This window comes from Saccopteryx bilineata, chromosome 2 (assembly GCF_036850765.1).
Source record: "Saccopteryx bilineata isolate mSacBil1 chromosome 2, mSacBil1_pri_phased_curated, whole genome shotgun sequence".
Classification (NCBI taxonomy): Eukaryota; Metazoa; Chordata; class Mammalia; order Chiroptera; family Emballonuridae; genus Saccopteryx; species Saccopteryx bilineata.
The window spans coordinates 107,852,521-107,876,579 of record NC_089491.1 but is presented as its reverse complement, the minus strand read 5'-3'; the positions used below and the strand labels follow the sequence as shown (position 1 = coordinate 107,876,579).

The 24,059-nt window shown below is 34.6% G+C and overlaps 1 protein-coding gene across 2 annotated transcripts in view; it reads left to right on the top strand.

Annotated features, from left to right (window-relative positions):
* Window positions 1-24,059, top strand: part of PTPRQ (protein tyrosine phosphatase receptor type Q) — a 288,444-nt gene that overhangs the window by 94,637 nt on the left and 169,748 nt on the right. For both annotated transcript variants that reach the window (XM_066257585.1, XM_066257584.1), the window contains exons 25-29: window positions 1,407-1,589; window positions 1,961-2,062; window positions 9,114-9,234; window positions 22,302-22,462; window positions 23,183-23,328. In XM_066257585.1, coding sequence (XP_066113682.1) covers window positions 1,407-1,589; window positions 1,961-2,062; window positions 9,114-9,234; window positions 22,302-22,462; window positions 23,183-23,328 — 713 coding nt within the window. The remainder of the gene's footprint in view (window positions 1-1,406; window positions 1,590-1,960; window positions 2,063-9,113; window positions 9,235-22,301; window positions 22,463-23,182; window positions 23,329-24,059) is intronic.

The window sequence follows — 24,059 nt, the reverse complement described above, 5'->3', positions numbered from 1 at the left end:
AACATTGCACTAGTCCAAAAGTTTCCACTCACAGTGAATTCTATGGCACTCTGCAAATGAATTCAAGGTGCTGCCTAGAGTTGTCCAAGAAAATGGTTCTGGTTGAAATTGCATTCTTTCTGGGTTCTAGCTTTTTTTTTTCTTTCAGGGACAGAGAGAGAGTCAGAGAGAGGGATAGATAGGGACAGACAGACTGGAAGGGAGAGATATAAGAAGCATCAATTATTAGTTTTTCGTTGAGACACCTTAGTTGTTCATTGATTGCTTTCTCATATGTGTCTTGACCACGGGCCTTTAGCAGACCGAGTAACCCCTTGCTCAAGCCAGCGACCTTGGGTCCAAGCTGGTGAGCTTTTTTTTTTTTTTTTTTTTTTTCCTCAAGCCAGATGAGCCCACTCAAGCTGGTGACCTCAGGGTCTCAAACCTGGGTCCTCCACATCCCAGTTCGACGCTCTATCCAATGCGCCATGGCCTGGTCAGGCAGGTTCTAGCTCTTTATGCAAGAATATTTCTTGTCATCCTTCTGGTCCAAGGCATTCTCTAGAACTCCACACAGATATTAAGACAGGAACTTGAAGTCACCAGGATTGACAAATATCCTAAGGCAAAGCTGTCTTTAGTACCAGCATTTATTGCAGGACACCTGTTTTTACTTTATTTATTTATTTGTTTGTTTGTTAGTTTGTTTATTTCACAGGTTTCTAACTTTCCTGTCAACTCAGAAATAATTAAAAGAAAATATTATTTTAATTTTATTCAGTTTTTAATTATTTTAATTAAAATAGTCATTTAGTTAAGAGTATCTATTCCAGTGTTTTGCCAGAATTGGAATCCTACATGTCATGTTAGTATTTGAATACATGTAGAGAACCATTTACGACAATTTAATTTAGAACAGTAAAAACATTAAGAGGCACAAAAAACTAGTGTTTTATTTAATGATATCCTGTATCCTTAGGAGACTTTTTTCCTTCCAGGTCATAATATGTGGCAATATATCTAGGAAAAATTACTTGCCTTGTCATAAATCTTGCTTTAGACCAAAACTAATTATTAATCTTTTATATATATAAAAGATTACACATATAGAATCATTTTAACATGTTTTTCAGTCCTCTTTCTTTCATCTTTGTGTTCTGCAGTACAGGATAGCATGATACTGTTACAAGTATTTGAATTCAAATATTATCCTACAAACATTATTCTGTAAAATCATAGTATGAATATTTTCACAAGATGTAATTTTTCTTATGCCCATTTTAGTGAGTAATTCATCTTCACCTTTCTTCATTTAGGATATTTTCTACGGTCACATCCTAGGGCCCTTGGATGAGAACTTCAGAAGAATCGATTTTTAGGTTGAAATTGTTTTAAGCACTTATTTTATTTTATTTATTTATTTTTAGTGCCTGATACTGCACCAGAAAATATTACTTACAAAAATATTTCCTCTGGAGAGATTGAACTATCATTCCTTCCCCCTAGTAGTCCCAATGGAATCATACAAAAGTATACAATTTATCTCAAGAGAAGTAATGGAAATGAAGACAGAACTATAGAGACAACCTCTTTGACCCAGAGCATTAAAGGTAAAACACACACACACACACATACACAACATATTAGATATTTATATTGACAAAGTGGCCACAAAAGATTAGCTTGTTATAGTAGAAATGGTAAGAGCGAGTAGGTTTATACAGACTATAGTAATTCTGGATTTCTGATTAAATAAGCTAGGAGCTTATTTCAGGTCACGTGAGAAAATATTCTAGGTCAAGCCTTGTCCACATTACCCTGTATTATTTTATCTTCATAATAGGAGTTACTATTTCAAAATTCTGCATTTCACTTAGCTTTTACTTTTGAAAGATTGGTAAGAGACATTTTATAGTTTGCCTCATACATATTATTTAAGGATATTTTAAGTCTCAATTTAATCAGTTTTATTTGTATTCAGGACTAAAGAAATATACTCAATATACGATCGAGGTGTCTGCCAGTACCCTCAAAGGGGAAGGGGTTCGGAGTACACCCATAAGTGTGCTGACAGAAGAGGATGGTAAGTATAGTAGGGGGTTGTGATGTATCTTGAATACATCACATTTCATAAAGGTATGAATGTAGATGAAGATGTAACTTATAAACCGCCCCAACCCCTTGTCTTTGACTATCTATTGTGTGCCACACCACATTACATAGATTTCATTGTCATGCTGTAAAAGAAGCTAGCATAGTCAGATATATCAATATGTTCAAGAAAATTAGAAGTAAAATGCCTTTTTTTTTCCTTTACTATTCTGGAGTCATTTGTGCTCTTTAAAAAGATCACTAATATTTTATTTAAATTTTTAAGGTCAAAATTTTGGTTTGAATATCTAACTATTTTTCAACTTTTATATTCATAAGACTAGATATTTATATAAGTTTTATAGTAGATTCTGTAGGTTAACATGCAGCCATCTTTTTTTTATCATATTACAATTAGTTCGCTAATGAGTTCAGGCTATTTTCTAGGCTTGCTACATAATTTGCAACATGGTAATTCTGAATGTTAATTGCCTTCCTATTGAATATTTAAACATACGTTTTCTTAACCTGAATAAAATTAACTTTATTACTGAGACCATTTTACGTCGGTACCTCACCGTTAGAGGCATATCATGTTAAGAAAATTACTTTTGAATAATATACACTGGGTTTGGTTTTGCATTTTATGTTTCATACATTGTGTGCTTTGGGACTATTACCTTTTTCCTGTAAAAGGAAGCCACATTGCCACTCAAGGTGGGCTTGTCTGTATTATAAGTATTTGTAGGGTATCATTTTTTTCTCTCTCTCTTTCAAGTTTTCCCAACTTCAACTTAGGTTGTACCCTGTGGATGTTCAGATTCTAGTCATTCATCAGAAAAAAAAAGTGCATTGTACAGTTCTACAGGAAGGCTCTTCTCTGCGTTGCTCTTATTTTACTCACCATAGTAACGTCTTTGGAGTGCTCTTCCTCCATTTCCGGTCCCTCATGGTTTCGCCTCCCCCAGATTACTTCACCAAGCACGGTGGTAGTGTGCTCTGGGTGGCCCCAGTTTCTAAGTCTTTTTAAAGGTTTGTCTGCCTTAGTCATTGCCTCTACTTACTATGCTTGTTTTGCCATCAAATTGTATCTGCCCAAACCTGTATTTTTAAATTTTAAACTATTTTTTAATTACAGTTTACATTTAATATTAATTTATTTTAGTTTCAAGTGTACAGCACGGTGGTTAGACAATCGTACACTTTACAAATTGTCCCCTTTCATATTCTCAGTACCCACCTGGCAATGTAAATAGTAACTACAGTATTATTGACTACTTTTCCTATGCTGTAGGAATATATTGCTTTTCAGATTCCTCATATAAGTGAAATCGTATGGTATTTATCTTTCTCTGACTGACTTTGAGTTAGCATAATTCCTTCTATGTCCATTATATTGTTGTTTATTTATTGATAATAGCCATTCTGACACAATAACCTAAAATCTATGGGACACAGTGAAAGCATTTCTAATAGGGAAATTCATAGCATTACAGGCCTATCTCAAGAAACAAGAAAAGTCTCAAAAAAAAAACCTAACTTTACAATTAAAGGAACTAAAAAGAGAAGAACAAAGCAAGCCCAAAGTAAGTAGAAGAAAGGGAATAATAAATGTCAGAGTAGACACCACTGTCCTTGCGGTGGTGCAGTGGATAGAGCATTAGACTGGCACGCAGAGAACCCAGGGTCTAAACCCTGAGGTTGTTGGCTTGAGCAAGGGGTCACTCGCTCTGCTGTAGCCCCTGGTCAAGACACATATGAGATAGCAACCAATAAACAATTAAGGTGCCGCAACAAAGAATTGGTACTTCTCATCTCTCTTCCTTCCTGTCTCTCTGTCTCTACCTGTTCCTCTCTCTGATTCTTTCTCTATCTGCATAAAACAAAAAATGTCAGAGAGGAAATAAATGAAATAGAGTGTAAAAAAAATATGAAAGTTCAATGAAACCAAGTGCTGGTCTTTTGAAAAGATAAACAAGTTTAATAAACCTTTAACCAGACTCATCAAATAGGCAGAAATGAAAGAGAAGCAGCAACTGACACCAAAGAAATACAAAGGATTAAAAGAAAATATAATAAACAACTATATACCAACAAATTGGACAATCTGGATGAAATGGATAAATTCCTAGAAATGTACAATGTTCCAAAAATAAATCAAGAAGAAACAAAGTTTGAACAGACCAATTGTAACTATTGAAATTGAAGCAGTAATCGAAAGACTTACAGCAAAGAGAAGTCCTGGACAAGATGGCCTCAGAGGTGGAATTTTCCAAACATTCAAAGAGAAACTAATGCCTATCCTTCTTCAATTATTTCAAAAAAGTTCAAGAGGAAGAAAGACTTTTAAGTTCATTTTATGAGATCATCATTATTCTAATTCCAAAAGCAGATAAAGAGATTACAAAGAAAGAAAATTATAGGGCAATACTTTTGATGAACATAGATGCAATGATGCTTAACAAAATCTTAACAAAATAGCCCTGGCTGGCTGACTCAGTGGTGGAACTTTGGCCAGTCATGTGGTGTCTCAGGTTTTATTGCCAGTCAGGACGCACTGGGGAAGCGACCATCTGTTTCTCCATCCCTCTCTTATCCCTTCTTTCTCTCTCTTTTTTCCCCTCCTGAAGCCATGACTCTATTGGATCAAGTCCATAAGCTCCAGGAGCTAAATATGGCTCTGTGAAGCCTCCACCTCAGGTGCTAAAAATAGCTCAGTTGTAAGCACAAACCCAGATGGGCAGAGCATTGGCCACAGCTGGGGGTTGCCAGGTGTAGTTTATTGGGGCACATGTGGGAGTCTGTCTCTAGCTCCCCTCCTCTCACTTGGAAAAGAAGTTAAAAAAATCTTGGCAAAATTAATCTGGAAATACAAATAAAAGATCATATACCATGATCAAGTGAGATTTAATTTTGAGATGCAAGATTGGTACAATATCTGCAAATCAACTAACATGATACACTACATAAACAAGATGAAGGGTAAAAATCATATGATCAGATCAATAGATGCAGATAATTATTTGACATAATCTATCACCCATTTATGTTAAAAACTCTGACCGGCCCTGGCCGGTTGGCTCAGCGGTAGAGCGTCGGCCTAGCGTGCGGAGGACCCGGGTTCGATTCCGGCCAGGGCACACAGGAGAAGCGCCCATTTGCTTCTCCACCCCTCCGCCGCGCTTTCCCTCTCTGTCTCTCTCTTCCCCTCCCGCAGCCGAGGCTCCGTTGGAGCAAAGATGGCCCGGGCGCTGGGGATGGCTCTGTGGCCTCTGCCCCAGGCGCTAGAGTGGCTCTGGTCGCAACATGGCGACGCCCAGGATGGGCAGAGCATCGCCCCCTGGTGGGCAGAGCGTCGCCCCTGGTGGGCGTGCCGGGTGGATCCCGGTCGGGCGCATGCGGGAGTCTGTCTGGCTGTCTCTCCCTGTTTCCAGCTTCAGAAAAATGAAAAAAAAAAAAAATAAAATAAAATTAAAAAACTCTGACCAAAATGGATCTAGAGGGAACATATCTCAACATAAAGACCATATATGACAAGCCCACAGCTAACATAATGCTCAGTGAGAAAGAACTAAAAATATTTCCCTTAATATGAAGAACAAGACAGGGATGTCTGCTTTCACCACTGTTATTCAACATCGTACTAAAAGTCCTAGCTACAGCAATCAGGCAAGAAGAAGAAATAAAAGACATCCAACTTGGAAAGGAAGAAGTAAAACTGTCATTATTTCCAGATGACATGATGCTATATATAGAAAACCCTAAAGGTTCTACCAAAAAATAACTAGAACTCATAAACTTAGTAAAGTAGCAGGATACAAAATAAATATACAGAAATTGGTTGCATTTTTATACGCTAATGAACTATGAGAAAGAGAAACTAAGAAAACAATCCCTTTTATAATTGTATCAAAAAAACCAAAAACAACCAAAAACAAAACCCCACAATTTAGGAATAAATTTAACCAAAGGAGGTAAAAGATCTGTACTCGAAGAACTGTAAGACACTGAAGAAATTGAAAAAGAAAGAAATGGAACCAAATTTGTACTTTTTATAGTTAGATTTATCTTGTTCTCAAAGTGAAAATGACTTAATCAATCAATTCTTCCTCCCACACGGGACAATAGTTAAATGCTAGCAAATGTTAGATTTCTTTTCTATCTTAGATAATACCCAAGGAAGATATATAAACATTTTAGCAGGGTGGTTCTGGATGTATTATCCAATCCTTTTTTTAAATCTAATTAAATTGTTCTGAGATGTTGAGGTCCTATGTGAAATAACATAATGAACATATATTTCAAACAATCAGAGTTTTTTTTACCTCTCAAGTTTCAACTTATTCTAATTATCTGAACACCTGGGCTGTTAAAAATATGGAGTCAAGGTAAACTGTCATCTAAATCCTTGACATAGTCATCACTCTAATTGCTAAGGAATAGTGTGAACTTATCAAAAAATTACAAGAGTCCTGAGAAAGTTTGCTTTATTGGGTGTTAGGAGCTCCTCACCCTCCTGGAGCTTGCAGTTCAGTAGAAGAGATATAATTTTAATAAATGTGTAAACAAGTAATTTTTATAATTCAATTACTGGTATAAATGTTGCCCAAAAGTATTCACCAGGACAATAGAGGGTCTCTAGTAATTCTGAGGCAATCGCCAAAGTGTAGCTGAGAAAGTTAATGTTGATGCTGTGATTTGAAGCAAGATGAGTAAGAGGGAGCCTGAGAGATAGGAAAGAGCATGCCCGGCAGAGAGAGTAAGAAGCTTATGGCGACCCTTCTCATATATTCTCATCTGCTCTGTCGTGATGAATTGGATAGATTGCAAAATGTATTGCATTTATTTTTCAAATTTTATTTTTTAGATTGTATTTTAGAATACAAATGCCAAAATAATCAAAACTTTCTGCTGTCATAGATATGCAGTATTTTGTTTAGATAGGCATGTTAATTACATTTATTAAGCAATACAAAGTTTTACATAAAAAGAAAACACCCAAGGATATTCTAAAGATTATATATAAAACACTAAGAATTATTTCATATTTCTCAGAAATATCTTAAGGCATGTTATATAATAAAAATACTAACTTATATCAAATCAAGTTCTGAATCAGTGCTATTTTTGATTGAAATCTCTTTTTTTTCAATAATAAACAAAAGTTAAGTTCTGTAAATCTATTAGGGAAAATATCATAGGCTATGCCTATCTTGGGAAAAAGACAGCTCCAAATGATATATGGATTCTTGTGATAATTAGAATTTGTTAGCATTTTTATTGTAGTGCCAGTGAAAATACCAATTGAAAAATATAAATCAGCTGTCACCATTATTCATTAGAACTATCTCATAAACCTTTTCTCTGCTCAATGTACTTTTATCTTTGAAAAACTTTTGTTACCAAAATAATGAAAACACACAGAGAGACATATGTACATACACAACTATAACTGAGATTATTCAGAAAATAAAAATTAAAATAATTTAGGTAGTATTTTTTCCAAATTATTGGTAAAAGTGTTGTGCACATATACAAATTAATAAATAAACACTGTTTGAAGATATAAAAAATTATCAGAATTTCTGTTAGCTTTCCATTTCTTCATTTTACATATAAAACTATAACAATGATCAAGATTTTAGTAACTTATACCCTTTAATATGCAAAAAGTTGTTTATTAATATTCTAAGACATTACTGTTATATAGGAGCTGAGAAATGCCATTCTAAATGTTTTATCTAAATCAGCAGTTCTGTGATCTAAATGGAGATATAAACTTGGCCAGCTAGTTTACAGTGATGTTTTTAGTGCTTATTCAATACAGAATGGCTAAAGTATTTGAATCCTTATAGTATTATAGCAGAATTAAAAGTAGACCTTAAACTGTATTTTCCTGTTTATGTGCTGCATTGGTGTGCCCTTTTCTTTAAAATTTGTTATTTTTTTTTAAATTTATTCATTTTAGAGAGGAGAGGGAGAGACAGAGAGAGAGAAGGGGGGGAAGAGCTAGAAGCATTAACTCCCATATGTGCCTTGACCAGGCAAGCCCAGTGTTTCAAACCGGCAACCTCAGCATTTCCAGGTCGATGCTTTATCCACTGCGCCACCACAGGTCAGGCCCGGTGTGTCCTTTTAAACCATTCAATTTTGAAGATTATATGAACAGATTTTGGTATTATTTTACATTTCATTGATAAAATTGAAATTGAGGAATGTAGTTTTTATGAGGTCAGTTTTTTTTTTATCAAATGAGAGGCAGAGAGGAGGAGAGAGAGACTCCCACATGCACCCTGACCAGGATTCACCTGGCAACCCCCATCTGGGGCTGATTTTCTGCCCATTTGGGGTCGCTGCTTTGTTGCTCAGCAGTGGAGCTATTTGAGCACCTGAAGTGAGGCCAGGGAGCCATCTTTAGTGCCTGGGGCCAACTTGCTCATTCGAGCCATGGCTGTGGGAGGAGAAGATGGAGGAGGTGTGTGGAGCAGCTGATGGTCATTTCATCTGTGCCCTGACTGGGAATCAAACCTAGGACTTCCACTTACTAGGCCCACGCTCTACCACTGAGCCAACCAGCCAGGGCTATGAGGTTAGTTATTTTAACTACTGTCCTAATGTTCTGCTTACAACTTTCCTACTTCTTACATGTATGACTTTTTTCTATCTGCTTTTATTTGGGAGGAGCTTTTTTGCTGTATATTATGTTTATCTAACTCATAGTTTTATTTTTATTAGAGACTGATAATTTACCAAGATGTACTTGAGCAGTAGGTGAATCACTGTGACATACCCCTTGTTCTTTTTTCTCATGAAATGTTTTTTTCCATTGAATCACAGAAACAGATGTTCTAACACCACCGTGCAAAATCTTCTTTTATCATCTCATTTTGAAAGTAAACATCAGTTGCCCATGTCCATGGAGAAAAGTGCTATACCTGATTCACTTAGCAGAAAGTGTATAATAAAAATTTTGTGCATCTTTATTTCAACCTTTTTTATATACGTTTAATAAAATACATTATTCTATACTCTTAACTTTTCAGCTCCTGATTCTCCTCCCCATGACTTCTCTGTAAAACAGTTGTCTGGTGTCACAGTGAAGTTGTCATGGCAACCACCCCTAGAGCCAAATGGAATTATCCTCTATTATACAGTTTATGTCTGGTAAGAATTTTTTTTTTTTTTTGGAAATAGTTCTGAGAACAAGTATTAATCTGTAACATAATAGGAATGTAGTTTTTTTATTTCAAAATATGATACCCCATTAGGAACCTGATTATTAATAGGCTAGTTAATATGCTGTTATTAAAAAACAAGTTTTTTACATGTAGAGATCCAAGCATAGTCAAGGAATATAAATTTTTTTGTAATATAGTTTTTATAATTAAAATAAAAACAATTATGTATTATGCATAATTATACTAAATTTATGCTCTTTAAAGATTAGATTAATTTAAATAATACAGTATATAATTTTCAACTCTTTGGAAGTTTTATACAAATATTCTCTATATTACTTTTTTTTGGTTTCCTTGAACATAATTTTAACTGATATTTTACTAGAAGATAGTTCTTTAAAAATGTTATTTAAGGTCAGTTTTCCATTGCCATGTGGACAGAGGATTTATTTTTTTCTAATCACCTTCACCTCATTATCTATTTGTGTAATTGTGAAAAAGATGAAACTTCATAGTGTGTCCCATGTCAATTAACAACATGGCTATACTGCTTCATGAAAACTCAATAGATAAAAATCCTAAATTCATTTAATGTTAATGCTCTTAAAGGATTCATCGGTTATGTAATGTATTTCCTAGTGCATTTTATTTTTTATTTATTTATTTATTTATTTTTTTCATTTTTCTGAAGCTGGAAACAGGGAGAGACAGTCAGACAGACTCCCGCATGCGCCCGACCGGGATCCACCCGGCACACCCACCATGGGGCGACGCTCTGCCCACCAGGGGGCGATGCTCTGCCCATCCTGGGCGTCGCCATGTTGCGACCAGAGCCACTCTAGCGCCTGAGGCAGAGGCCACAGAGCCATCCCCAGCGCCCGGGCCATCTTTGCTCCAATGGAGCCTTGGCTGCGGGAGGGGAAGAGAGAGACAGAGAGGAAAGCGCGGCGGAGGGGTGGAGAAGCAAATGTGCGCGTCTCCTGTGTGCCCTGGCCGGGAATCGAACCCGGGTCCTCCGCACGCTAGGCCGACGCTCTACCGCTGAGCCAACCGGCCAGGGCATTTTTAAACATAACTTAGAAAATACATTTTATACAATATTTTATGAACATAGATCATATGCATTTCTCACTTTTAGTTTCCTGACTTGAAAGATCCAGCATTTAGAAGCTACAACAATTTAAAGAAATATACTTTCCTTTCTTCTAAATTCAGATTTTTAAAATAAAATTTTATTTAGAAAATTAAATATAATGGGGTGACATTGAGCAATAAGAGTACATAGATTTCAGGTAAATATTTCTATAGCTTTTGAACTGTTGATTGTGTTATGTGCCCATCACCCAAAGTCAAATCATTTTCTGTCACCGTGTATTTGTCCCCGCTCTACTCCACTCTACCACGCATAAAATCATATAGTTCATTTCCTAATCTCTCTTTAAACTTTTGGCATCTCCTACGTTCTTACTGCCTGATTCCCAGTCATTTTGCCTAGATCTGAGGAGAACATAGAGCTTCCTGTCATGTGAAGATCTGCAGGTAAAAGTTTTCCAGGAAGAAGGACATCAACTGCATAGGCTCTGTGGGGAAACACAACTTACCATTTTGAAGACAAGAAAAGAGGTCAACATTGCTAGGGTAACAGAGGCAGGAGGGGTAACACTGGGGGAGCAGACAAAGGTCAGGGTCCAAGCCACAGTAAGGGTTTGGTTTCATTTTAACAGTGGAAGTTATTGGAGAATTTTAAGCATTTTGGATACTTTAAAGAGAATGAATTGTAGGGAGCCAAAGGCTTATCAGGGACCTGTAGGCGTACTATTTTTGTAGTCTGGGCAATAGATGATATTGGCAATGGGGGAAAAAAATGGGCCACTTTGAGCTAGTTATTAAGAGGAGTTGACAGGACTTGATTATGGATTGGTTGAAGGGATAGAAAAAGAGAAATCAGTGATAACTGCTAGATTTTTTAAATCAGGTGCAATCACTCCAATTTTTTGACACTGTTTTACTGAGTTAGACAAAACTGAAAGTGAGATTAGTGAAACTAAGGATTACCATTTTTCTGGCTGGGGTTTATAATTACACATTGAGAGAACAATATTGTCTCTCTATGAAGTAATCATGCTTGTCTTACTAAAGCTCCATGTTATTTTTAGCACGTGTGCACCTAAGCACATGAGATTACATAGCATTCTGAAGGCTATGTTTACCTGCTTCTTTTCTTTCTGGGTATGAACTGTTAAAGTCCATAGGTACCATCTACTCTAAGAATTTAGCTATAATTTTCTAAGTTATCTATTTTTAATTCTAAATTTTATAAAGCTAGTAAGATGTGTTGAAATAAATAGTGACATTTATATATATTATACTACCTTTTCGGAATGTAGCGAGATTATAGAATTTTGTATGGTTTATATGAATTCAGATATATAAAACATTACTTTTTATGTTTTTTAACTGTTTCTTTGTGCATCTTGCAATGCTGGTGTGGGCAGTGATGGCACTGATTCAGGGTAACGCATTTTTTTTTATCAACCTACCAGGATTTAATTCAATTTCTTTTGGATAAATATCCAATCAATTTTAAGTTCATCTCCCGAACAGTGTTTTTCTCTTCTTTTTTTAAGAGTATACCTTTTCTGTCTCACTTCTAGGAAAGAAGAAGCCAAATGGAACTGGGGTGAGGGGATTTCAAGTCTGTGATACTGTGTTTCATCTCACCTGGCTTTTGGTGGATGATCCTGTCACTGACCTGCAGTCATAGCTTCTAATTTTTAGGTTTTTATTTTCTATTTTATCCTTGAGCCTCAGATGCTCTTGGTTGTTTTCTCTGCAACCATCTGTGGTATGCATGATGAGAAGGTGACTTCTACAACCTTCCGTAGCTCTTCATGGCCTGAGAGAGAAGCCCTAAGGTCTTACTGGACATGATACTATATACATAGAAAACAAGGATTTTCTGAGAGACTTGTCATTGCTCTCCATCCTGAGGAGGAACAAGCCCTTTACAGTGGTATTTCCTTCACAAGCCTATTTAGGTGTTTTTACCTCTACCATCACCCTAAGATCCCAGGACACTCTAGTCTGACTGCCTTGCCCTTTACTTCCTTTTCCACTTTCTCAGTAGCGTAAAGCTTTTTCTTTTAATTCTTGATTGATAGGACCTTTCTTTTTTCATATATTTCTTCTTCTCTATACCATCGCTATACACACACACACACAGACTGAGACCCATTTTATTTCAATATTTATTTTGTTCATTGCTGTATCTACAATAGAAACCTAATTAGTTATAATGAACTAATCTCATTAATGAGATAGTATCTCATAATTGAGATAGTATTTTTGAATGGATGGATGAATTAGGAGTAGTGGTATATTTTTAGAGTTAGAAGTTGATACTGACTTTCTCTCTGAATTTCTGCCATAGAGTAGTGATGCTCTTTGAGACAGGGGATGTCTCAAGCTAAGTAGGATGAGATCATATAAAGAAAGAATGGAAATGAGAAAGCATGTTAAAATGTTCAAGATTATTATCTATAACAGACTGACATATATGGTAATGATAATGAAGTATATAGATATATTTTAAATTTTCCAGCATCTTCGAAGGTACTTATTGGAAGCTTTAGCTCATTTAGAATAATCATAATTCTCATAACTTGGGGTTCTTTCAGAATCACTCAAGCTTTTCAGGATTTTTGCCATATGTTATATTAGGAAAATAGGAGGCAAGTATATCATAACATAATGCACATGGGTTTTTTGACTCAGTAAGAGATGGGTTTGAATCCTGACTCTGACAATTATTTGTATAGTTCTCTTAAAATACTGTGTGGCTATCATTATTAGCAGGGTTCCAATTTCAGAGGTCAATATTTGTCTCATAATTCTATTTCCCTTGTTTAATTATTCCAAATATTTTATTTTTTCTGAAAAATAACATCTTTGAATATTTACTTTTCTCTGTATGTCCTAAAAATGCAGACTTCTTATTACATTTGTTATATTAGATGACCTCTCTGTCATAAATATTTCTTTATAAAATATCTCATGAGAGATATGTGTAATCATTTTATATCCACTACTATGTGAGTCACAAATTATAATTTGCATATGATGTGCTCAGAAATCTATCTTAACTCATGACATTTTAAATTAATTTTTTCTTCTAAAATTTGCTTTGTGGAATAAATTTTATTATACAGCAAGATGGTAAAGTAGCATTTTTCCTTAATTATATTAATTTTACTTTAATATTTTCACATAATACATAATCCTTGCATTCTTAGAGCAACTAATGTAAATAAATAAAATTTTATTAGAGCACTGTAAGCTTATTCTACTTATACACTATGGATTAAGTAGACTGATATAAAACTTAATTATTTACTTATAGTTGAATTCAACTTGGATTTGTTTAGCAATTTTACTTCTATATTGTCAGTAAAATGTAACAGCAAATTTCTCCTTTGTTTATAAAACTTCTGAGTGAATGTTTTATCAGGTTTGGCTAAGGGACTGTGGAACAAAATAATGCTGAAAATTCTAGCTCGTGCATGGATCTTGACTTTGATATGTTTCTCACTTTTCTTTTTTTTTAAATTTATTTATTTAATTTTTTTTACAGGGACAGAGAGAGAGTCAGATAGAGGGTTAGACAGGGAAAGACAGACAGGAAGGGAGAGAGATGAGAAGCATCAATCATCAGTTTTTTGTTGCGACACCTTAGTTGTTCATTGATTGCCCTCTCATATGTGCCATGATCGCAGGCCTTCAGCAGACCAAGTAACCCCTTGCTTGAGCCAGTGACCTTGGGTCCAAGCTGGTGAACTTTGCTCAAGCCAGATGAGCCCACGCTCAAGCTGGCAACCCCAGGGTCTCGAACCTGGGTCCTTTCACATCCCAGTCCGACGCTCTATCCACTGTGCCACCACCTGGTCAGGCTGTTTCTCACTTTTCTTAGCAGTAATTATGAAAAGCAATTTTGAATCAGCCTGATGGATGTTTATTAAAATCTTTGGGGAGATATAAAATATATAGAACCTTAAAATGATTGTAAACTAATTGGAGATAAAATATGCTCATGTAAAATAATTTAAAGATACTTGCTAAGCAGTATGTTAGTCAAAACAATTCTAATGAAAAATTTTAATTTTTTTTATCAAATTTCACTAGTCAAGTAACATCCCTATAGTATAAAAATTTAACCTTTGAAAATGGCCTTTCCTATGCTAAAAAGCATTTTTAACCTATTTCTTCTAGTTTATAAAAGATTTTCGCCCTTTAAAAGATTTTCACCCTAATGGTAGTTCAGTGGTAGAGTGCCAGACCGGCGTGTAGAAGCCCCAGTTTTGATTCCCAACCAGGGCACACAGGAGAAATGCCCGTCTGCTTCTCTGCCCTTCCCCTTCTCCTTTCTTTCTATCTCTCTCTTCCTCTTCTCCCCACCCCCCAGAGCCAAAGCTTCACTCGAGCAAAGTTGGCCCGGACACTGAAGATGGCTCCATGAACTCTGCCTCAGGTGCTAGAACGGCTTCTGTTACAATGGAGCAACACCCCAGATAGGCAGAGCATCCCCCCCTAGTGGGAATGCTGGGTGGATCCCAGTCAGGTGCATGCAGGAGTCTGTTTCTGGCTCCCTGCTTCTCACTTCAGAAAAATACAAAAAAATTTTACCCAATGGTTTGAGCATATAATAGATACATATCGATAAACGAAATGGGAAAGGGACATTTCAAATGTCATGAATTTACTTTGCTTTTAGAATGAAGGGGTAAAGATAGCTTCATAAGTAGGAGAACATCTCAATGCTCAGAGGCAGCATGAATGCACTGTATCAGAAATTGATAAACAGCATTATAGAAATGTAATATTGCAGCCAAATTGAGATGATGACTGATACACCGATAGAGGGAGTAGTTGAGTAGAAGGGTGCTCTTGATCTTTCAACTTGAGGTTGCTAGAGAGATGTTAAAAGCTCTGTCTTTGCTCTTTCTTGCAAGTCTTTTTTTACACAAGGATATAGAAGTTTTATTGTTTTATGCGTCTGCTTCTTGTTACAGACCCTCATAAAACACTTATTCTTGAGCAGAAAGGTGGATAAATATGAATGTTCATTACAGCATTCATCCCAGCCACCACAAGACCTAAGTTACCAACCACAGTAGGTTAATTAGTAAAAAATGAGGAATATTTATTCAGTGGACTACTATAAGACAGTTAAAATGGGTAAACTTGAGCTACAGGTACTTGATAAATAGCAAGACATAATGATAAACAAAAAAGATGAATAGCAGAACAGGTGAGCATAACCCATGTACATAAATTTTAAAACATGTCAAATTATGCTATCCAGTGGTCAGCAAACTCATTAGTCAACAGAGCCAAATATCAACAGTACAACTATTGAAATTTCTTTTGAGAGCCATTTTTTTTAAACTTAAACTATATAGGTAGGTACATTGTTATTAACTTAATTAGGATGGAGTACCCTTTGTGGGAGAGCCACACTCAAGGGGCCAAAGAGCCGCATGTGCCTCCAGAGCGGTGGTTTGCCGACCAAGGTGCTATACCTTCTTTTGTAATTAAAAAAATGTATTTTTAAATTCTTGCTAGTCATTTTTAATTAGTGACTTGGTTGTAGCCTCAGGGACAAGGTCACTAACAGGCTATGTGTGAACCACCCATGTTTTGTTGGACCTGGAAACTGTTAATGAATTTTGAATAAAAATACAGCAGCACTTAAAAAGAACTAGACACCTGGCAAGAAGTCAGGTTCCTTTGTTTCTTACAAAAATAAGAATACATCTGCTATATTCCCCCTGACAAAATCATGGGGTTGAATACAGGCTGTCTTTACATGGAGCATTTGCCCTGTGGTTTACCACAGTTTCTACCAAAACTTGCTCTAAGGCCAATCTTTTTAGTCATTTATTTTGCCTGTCTGGAGCTCAGATATTTAATCCCTAAAGTTAGGCGATCTCTTCACTCTATTTGTGAAACGCACAATACTGGGAGAGGTTGTGATTTGCCTGCACAACAGATTTGGCAAACAAAATATCTTGGAGACCTAAAGAAAAGGTCTCAAGAATGGTAGTAGAGATGTTCCCATTTGGGGACAGATACTGTGTTTGGTCTCTTAATTTATTTTTCACAACAATGTCAGAAAGAGAAGCATGTTATCCTCATGTGGAAATCAAGTCTTGATGAGTAATTTAAATTTGCAGAACAGGAATATGACAGCATCAAATTCAAACCCAGATCTGTCTTACTCCCAAACCATGCTTTGCTTTTCTTACATCACTAGGGATCATTTTAAATTTATTTTTGTTTTAAAAACTAAGCAGTATACTTACAGAATTTGGAAATTCATAGTTTGATAAAAGGATTTGTGGTAAATACAGAGTACAAATAAATTGTTTATTGTATCAATTCATTCATATGGAATATTTTTAGCAAAAATATCATTGGCTTGCTACTGGTCTGCATTAGTTAAAGGACTGTATTTATTATGAGAGAAAACTTCACTGTTTCATGTGTAAACAAGTTGGATTACTGGTTCCCACAGTTTAGATAGTATATGGACAAAAAAGAGCTTGTTTTGGGGAGGAGTGATAGGGTGGAAATACTCAGGACCAATGCATATGAGAAACATTTAAAAGAATAGGAATAATAATTAGTCAAGATTCCTTAGTTTCCAATGACTGGACTCAACCTATATTGACTTTAGCAAAAATAGGATTTTATTGACACATGTACCTAAAAACCCCAGGGATATACTAACTGAATATAAGACCTCAAATAATTTCAATAGCAAGAAACTTGGCGAAGACAACAACAAGATGGCTATGTGTCTCGAGTATAATGGCACAGGAGGAAATGGGAAAAGCTGAAGCTGGAGAGGTGGTGAGCCAGACACCACAGGTGAGAGAGAGAGAGAGAGAGAGCTGAAGACAGACAGAGAAACAGAGAAAATTAATCTCAGTATTTCATGGGATTTTAAAGTTTAATATAACTATACATCCAAAGTTCACACTCTTGGAGAAAACATTCCAAGAATTTTCATTACTCTTAGAATAAAATGCAAATTCCTTATTTTGGCCTGAGGGATTTTGTCCACACCCTTCTCCAACCCAAGCACCAGTGGTAGTTAACCTGGTCCCTACCGCCCACTAGTGGGCATTCCAGCTTTCATGGTGGGTGGTAGTGGAGCAACCAAAGTATAAATAGAAAGATAGATTTAACTATAGTAAGTTGTTTTATGAAGATTTATTCTACCAAACAGCAAAAATCTGACATAAAGCACTTGGTAAGTAATTATTATTATATGCTTTAACTTGCTGTAACTCTGCTTTATAAATTTTATAAAGTAAAGTTATTACCCTACTTTATAAATCACCATTACCGTGGAACAGGTGGCCAATTAGAAAATTTTTCTACTAACAGAGATACAAAAGTGGGCGGTTGGTATAAAAAGGTTGACTACCCCTGCCAAGCACAATCCCTTCTCTTTCTTTTGGACCCTAATTTCTGATGTCTTCTCCAGATTCTGGTTTATTAAGTGCATTCATCCTCAGCTTCAACCTCATTCTCTTTAGTGGATTTTTTCTTTATCTTTTAAATGTGTCTTTTTCTGCTTAAGGCAAACAAACAAAAGTAAACCAAATCAACCACACCAAATGATGACAATAAGAGCAATAACAGCTTGAATACCCTATGTTGACTCATACTTTCTCTGAGACAAGAAAAGCTTTAGGATCATAGAAAATGAAATTAATTATGCCTTGCTAGTTTGGGGCTGTTTTATACATAACTACTAAAATATTGCTACTACATGGCTGTGCAGAGAAATTATTCTAAAGTATAACATAGAAAAGCTTTCTTGAAGAGTTTTCTGGGAGTGGGAAAATATGAAAGAGAGAAAGATTAGATAAAATGTCAAGTTAATGGATGTCATTAATGGATGTTGAAAGTCTTTATTTTGGGGAGTGGTATTTAGTGAGTGAAAAAATTTATCTAGATTAAAGTTTTGAAAATGAATTCATAGAAATGAACAGAGATGGATGTATCATCAGAGTAGATTGCCCATAAATAACAAAATATAAAATGATGTAGGTTAGAATGAAGATGACCTTTCAATAAATGTCAGACCTTGTGTAGAAAGCCATTTATGTTCACACTTAGGGAAATGAAAAAAATTGTTTAAGTCTTCCCCTGGGTTTTTGGTATTCATAAGCAATTGCTGCCTGGCGTAGTCTTGATGTGATAGAAGTTAGGCAAAACAATTGTTAAAGCAGAGCAAGGGAACTGCTCTTATGCTTTAGAATTTATTTATGCCTGCCAAATTACATATTTTTCAAATAATTTGAGTCATTTGAATACTATAGATTTTTTGAATTCCAAACAGCTTTAAAAATGTTATAAATTCCTGGAATTAAATCATTGCAATACCTGCACTGAAGATTTCCTCATGCTTCTGTTTGAAAATTTGCACCAATCAGGAGGTTTGGCAGATGTTGAAAAGTGAGCTGTTTTAGAGGTTAAGTGGTACTGTGTGACATTTACACTCCTTTCATGTCTATATATAGTCTGCGACTTTGGGTATGTGTGGGTTAGACCTGCTTTGACAGGTAGGCCTACTGTCTTCTTCTCACCCCTCTCAGTCCTCTATTCTACTCTCAGATCTTACAAACAAGCTCTCTAGTAGACAATTTTCTGCCTCTTTAGGATTTGTGGCTTTATTTTCCTTTTCTACTCATTAGTCAAAACTATTTTTTTTTTTTGCTCATTCTTTTTTCTTTTGCTGGTAGGCACTGGCAGGAAATTTTATTGTTAGGTCACATGGTTATTAATGAAGTGTTTTGTAATTATTTACTGCTTTCCCTTTTTATTTTGAGGATAGAAACCATACGTTATTTGTATTTATGTCTAATATAGTTCTTGACATAAAGTAGAGACTCAATAAATTTTGTTGAATTTGGCTGAATATTGATTGCATACATATCATCTCTAAATTCAGAGAGGGTGGAGAAGCTATCTTTGTTTGTTCAGAGCACTATCTAAAAAAGCAATGCCTCCCAAACTCTAATGTGTATAGTTCTCCATTTAAAAGAGAAAATAAAATAGAGAAGAGAAAATACATTAATAAGTTATTTTAAAAATGGACCACAGTGACCAATAAATACAAGAAAACATTGTATCATACTCATGGCCAGAAATGTGCAAATTACATTGAGGTTTTTTTTTTGTCAATTAAACTTGCAGAAGTTAAGAAGATTAATATCTAGTCTTGTAGTGATAGTTTGCCAAAATGTGTACTTTCATACATTATTGTGGCGACTCTAATTTATAATAAGTTATAATTTGGAAAAGAAATTGTTTTGGAACAGTAATCATTGAAATAAAAAAATTCAAGCCAAGCCGTTTGATTCAGTCATCATATACACTACTAGGAATTTAGCCTGCAGAAATAAAATTACCATCATGAAAAAGTATTTGTGTAAAAATGATTATTACATTATTGTTAGTAATAACTAAAGAAAAAAAGAGAGACAACTTAAATATTAATTTAAAGAAGAATATCTAAATACCTATAATACATTCAAATTAGGCAACTACAAAAACGTAGTTTTATAGATCATTGTTATTCATATGCCAGGAGAAAAATAATCAAGATATAGAAGAGCATATTCTTTTGTATGGAAATAAAATGCTATAATGGAACATATAATAATTCTATTATAATATTTTTAAACTAATGAGAACAAAACAGATTTTAAAACTAAACCAGTTAAAACCAAGTGTAACAACTAGTTATAGCAGTGTCAAAGCGGGGCTTCCCTGCAGGGAAAGCATAAGCCCTCTACACTGCTGGACTGCTCACTGAGCTAGCTCTTTGGAGAGCAGAGAGCTCAGGCCCCAGCACAAACGTTAACGTATGTTTCTTCCAATCAGGTAACAGCATAAGAGCCAGGAAGAGGAAATCAGATCCTCAGGGACAGCTTCACATGTCTCCTCTCCATGTGTCTCCATTCTCATTTTTATGGCAAACTGGCTGTTATATAAAGGATACATTCCCAAGTTGTGTTGAAAGTTAAAATTCCAATTAGAGTTCATTAATGCTCAGATATTTTTTTACTTTAGTCATGAAAATGTTGGCCACAATCCTGAACTCCAGAAGAAAAACAAATAAACCCTACACAGATAAGACATATTAGTACTTGGAAAATTTTGTTAACCTGAAAAATTCTCTGGAGGTGAACCAGGATAGCTATAGAAACTGTAGGTATATATGGTAACTGAGCTGAATTAATGAGTGTTATTTAGATAATTTATAAATACCATTCTGTTTTTACTGAAATACTCAAAAGTGTGAGACAAAATTTATTTTGATCTGCATTTTTATGAGAATTGCCTTGATTCTGCACTATCCATGGAACATAATCACGATATTTCTCATTGTTGGCAGATACTTAACTGCAACATTTTACTGTGAAGATCAATCAGAGCAAGAAGATGATGCAAAGCAGTAGACAGCATTGAAAAATATGTTTGATAAGGAATTGAAAAATAGATATAATGCAATTAATTAGATGAACTAATTTTCTAGCCTTAGAGATCTGAATTGGATTAGCTATAGTGTAATGTTCTGATGACAGGAATATGGAATTGGGTAATGTTTCTATGTCTCTTTGTATGGGACTAATAGCCAAAGCCTTGAGTGTTAAGGGACCCTACCCTGTAGGGTCAGTGAAGTCAAGGAAAGCGCCCCTACTGCCTCTGAAAAATGGGATCTGATCCAACGGTTTCAAATTGCTTCATAGCTTGGCTCTTTCTGCCTGTCTCCAATAGCAGACTCTAAATCAATATTTTTCTTACTATGGTAAGCTTTCCACCTACTTTTCAGATAACCATACTTATATTTGGAGTGCATTGATGTATGGAATGGTAAAACCATGGCTGAAATGTCACCTTGTGGATACAAAGAGACAAAAATCTGTTATTTCTTTTAATTGTTCAAGAATAATTGCATTATTCAAGAATTCAAATATTCCAATAGTAAAGAAAGTACATTTTGGCTTCAGAGGGAAATATCCATTTACATCTTGGAAATCTGGTGCTTCTGAAGGAAAACATGTATTCTTTCTGTGATATTGGTCATATTTCCTTATCTAAATGATTTTATAATTTATTGCTCTTAAAATCTAAATTATTTTAAGTATAGTTTTGGCACCTCTATATGCATGTTTATTCATTAATTTAAGTTCTAATCTATACCCAATAGAAAGCTATGGAGGCTAAACTAACATAACTGAAATGAGATAATAACCGTAGTGTGCTTTTACATAGCAATATTTTGTTCTTTAGACATTTTTCCCTTCCTTCTGAGATTTTGGTACTACCTTATGGAGTATTGAGTCAATATTTACTTTCTTTTATGTATTCACATTTTAAATGCTCTTAAGATTTTAATTGAGTGAGAGATGTGAACTCTATTTTTTTCTATATGTTATATGTACATTATTTTTAGTCTTGTTTCTAATTAAACAATAACTCACAGGCTATTTTAGATACTACTGTTCTGATATTTACTATTTATTTATTTGAATTTGTCTGAAGTAGATGTTACTTTTGTACAATATATGAAAATGAGTTTGTTTGATAAATATATAATATAAATAAGATTTTGCCAAGACTTAAAATAACAAATATTTGAACAACTAAAATGTTGGTATGAAAAGAAATGCTATGATTACTTTGAATATACAGTATCCCCTAGAGATTAATTAAGATCAGTCTAAGCCAACTCTAATAAAAAAGATCTTATTAACACTTGCTTGACTTACTGAATATATTTAAAAATAAATTCATTTATTGAATTATTCTGAAATTCTTTTTAGCATTTCAGGATAAGTGGTATCTTTACTCATTAGTCTGGATTGATAAATTTCTGTGCATATGTGTTTATTTTCAATGTACTTCTGCTTAAAATATAGACAATATTTAATTTAAAAGTTAATTATACAGATAATCTTTTTTGTTTACTTACAGGGATAGGTCATCATTAAAAACTATTAATGTAACTGAAATGTCATTGGAGTTTTCAGATTTGGAATATAATGTTGAATATAGTGCATATGTAACGGCTAGTACCAGATTTGGTGATGGAAAAAAAAGTAGCAATATCATTAACTTTCAAACACCTGAGGGAGGTGAGTTGTTATCCATGTAAGCTAAGTAGAATATTCCACCCATATAAAATAAGTGTTAAACATAAATATGTATTATAAAACCTAATATCTATCAATGATTGGATGCAAAATTGCTTTTTCGTCACTTCCTAGCTGTGTGATATTGGTAAAGTTAGTTGCTATTTCTGTGTCTCCATTTACTATCTGTATTATGGAAGCAATACAGTATGTACTTCACAAGGTTCTATGAGGATTAAATGAGTTGATATTGTAAATGCACTCAGCACAGAACTGAATACTTAGTAAGCATTCTATGTGTTTTTAAATGAAACAAAATAAAATGCATAAAATTGGCTCTTTGCCTTTCTCTTCTATTTTTCAATTTTAAAATTCTAAGTTAAAATTTTATATTACGTATTCTATACTAGAAACTTGTGATAGCATTGTTCTTAAATGCAAAGCAGTAGACATATTAGAGCTAAGATAGTGTTTTGTGTATAAGAAATTTACCTTTTCTCCACTTGGATATTGCTATAGTGCTAGAGGGACTACCTAATAAGCCTTACGGATTTCATTTCTGACTTGTAATTAGATATTATTCCAATTTAAGGGTTTTTTTAAAGGTTTTTTTTTTTAAAAAAAATAATTATCACTTGTCAAAGGCAGGTAAGATTTAGAACATTTCAGATATTATTTGAAGCCAGGTGGTTCAGATTTTTTTTGCAATTGCTTTTTATATAGCACCGAGTGATCCTCCCAAAGATGTTCATTATGCAAATATCAGTTCTTCATCAATAATTCTCTTTTGGACGCCTCCTTTGAAACCTAATGGGATTATACAATATTATTCTGTTTATTACAGAAATACCTCAGGTACTTTTGTACAGGTAAGACCCGAGTTTTCTCCTAGTTCTGTTTTTTTTCTTCTCATGTCTAAATTTCATTCTGGAATGTAAAACTCTTTTTAAATTTAATTAAAGTGTAGTTGGCATACAATATTATATTAGTTTCAGGTGTACAATATAGTGAGGTTTCACATTTGTATTCCTTATAAAGTGATCGCCACAAAAAGTCCAGTATGATCTGTCACAGTACAGAGTTACCGAGCTATTATTGACTGTATTCCCTATGCTGCACTTTCCATCCCTGTGAATCCCCTTGTTCTTTATTTGCATCTTTCAGTTTTGTTGATAATATGGACTGGGCATGGTATAAAAAATTTTTTATTTTACGTTGATAATTACATGTAGACATTTTGTACAACTCCCATTGACATAGAAAAACATTGTGGAGAAATGTCAGATACACACACATGCATTTCTGTATCAGCTTCAAAGGTATTATCAGCGATGAAGCTGCTACTTATTAAAAATTCTGAGCATAAATATAGCCCTCAATTCCATTCTTCCAAGAAGAGTTCTGTAAAGAGTGGATGGTTCATTTACCCTCAATTATTTCTCAACTAAAAAATATTGCTTTTGTTTGTGTACAGTAGAAATACTTTTTATGTTTGGATGTATTTGTGTGTTTTTCTTCATTTAAATAAATGTTTTCAATTGTTAGCAGGAAAGGTTATCACTATTATTATTATTATCAGATATAATGAAAATTAGAAATG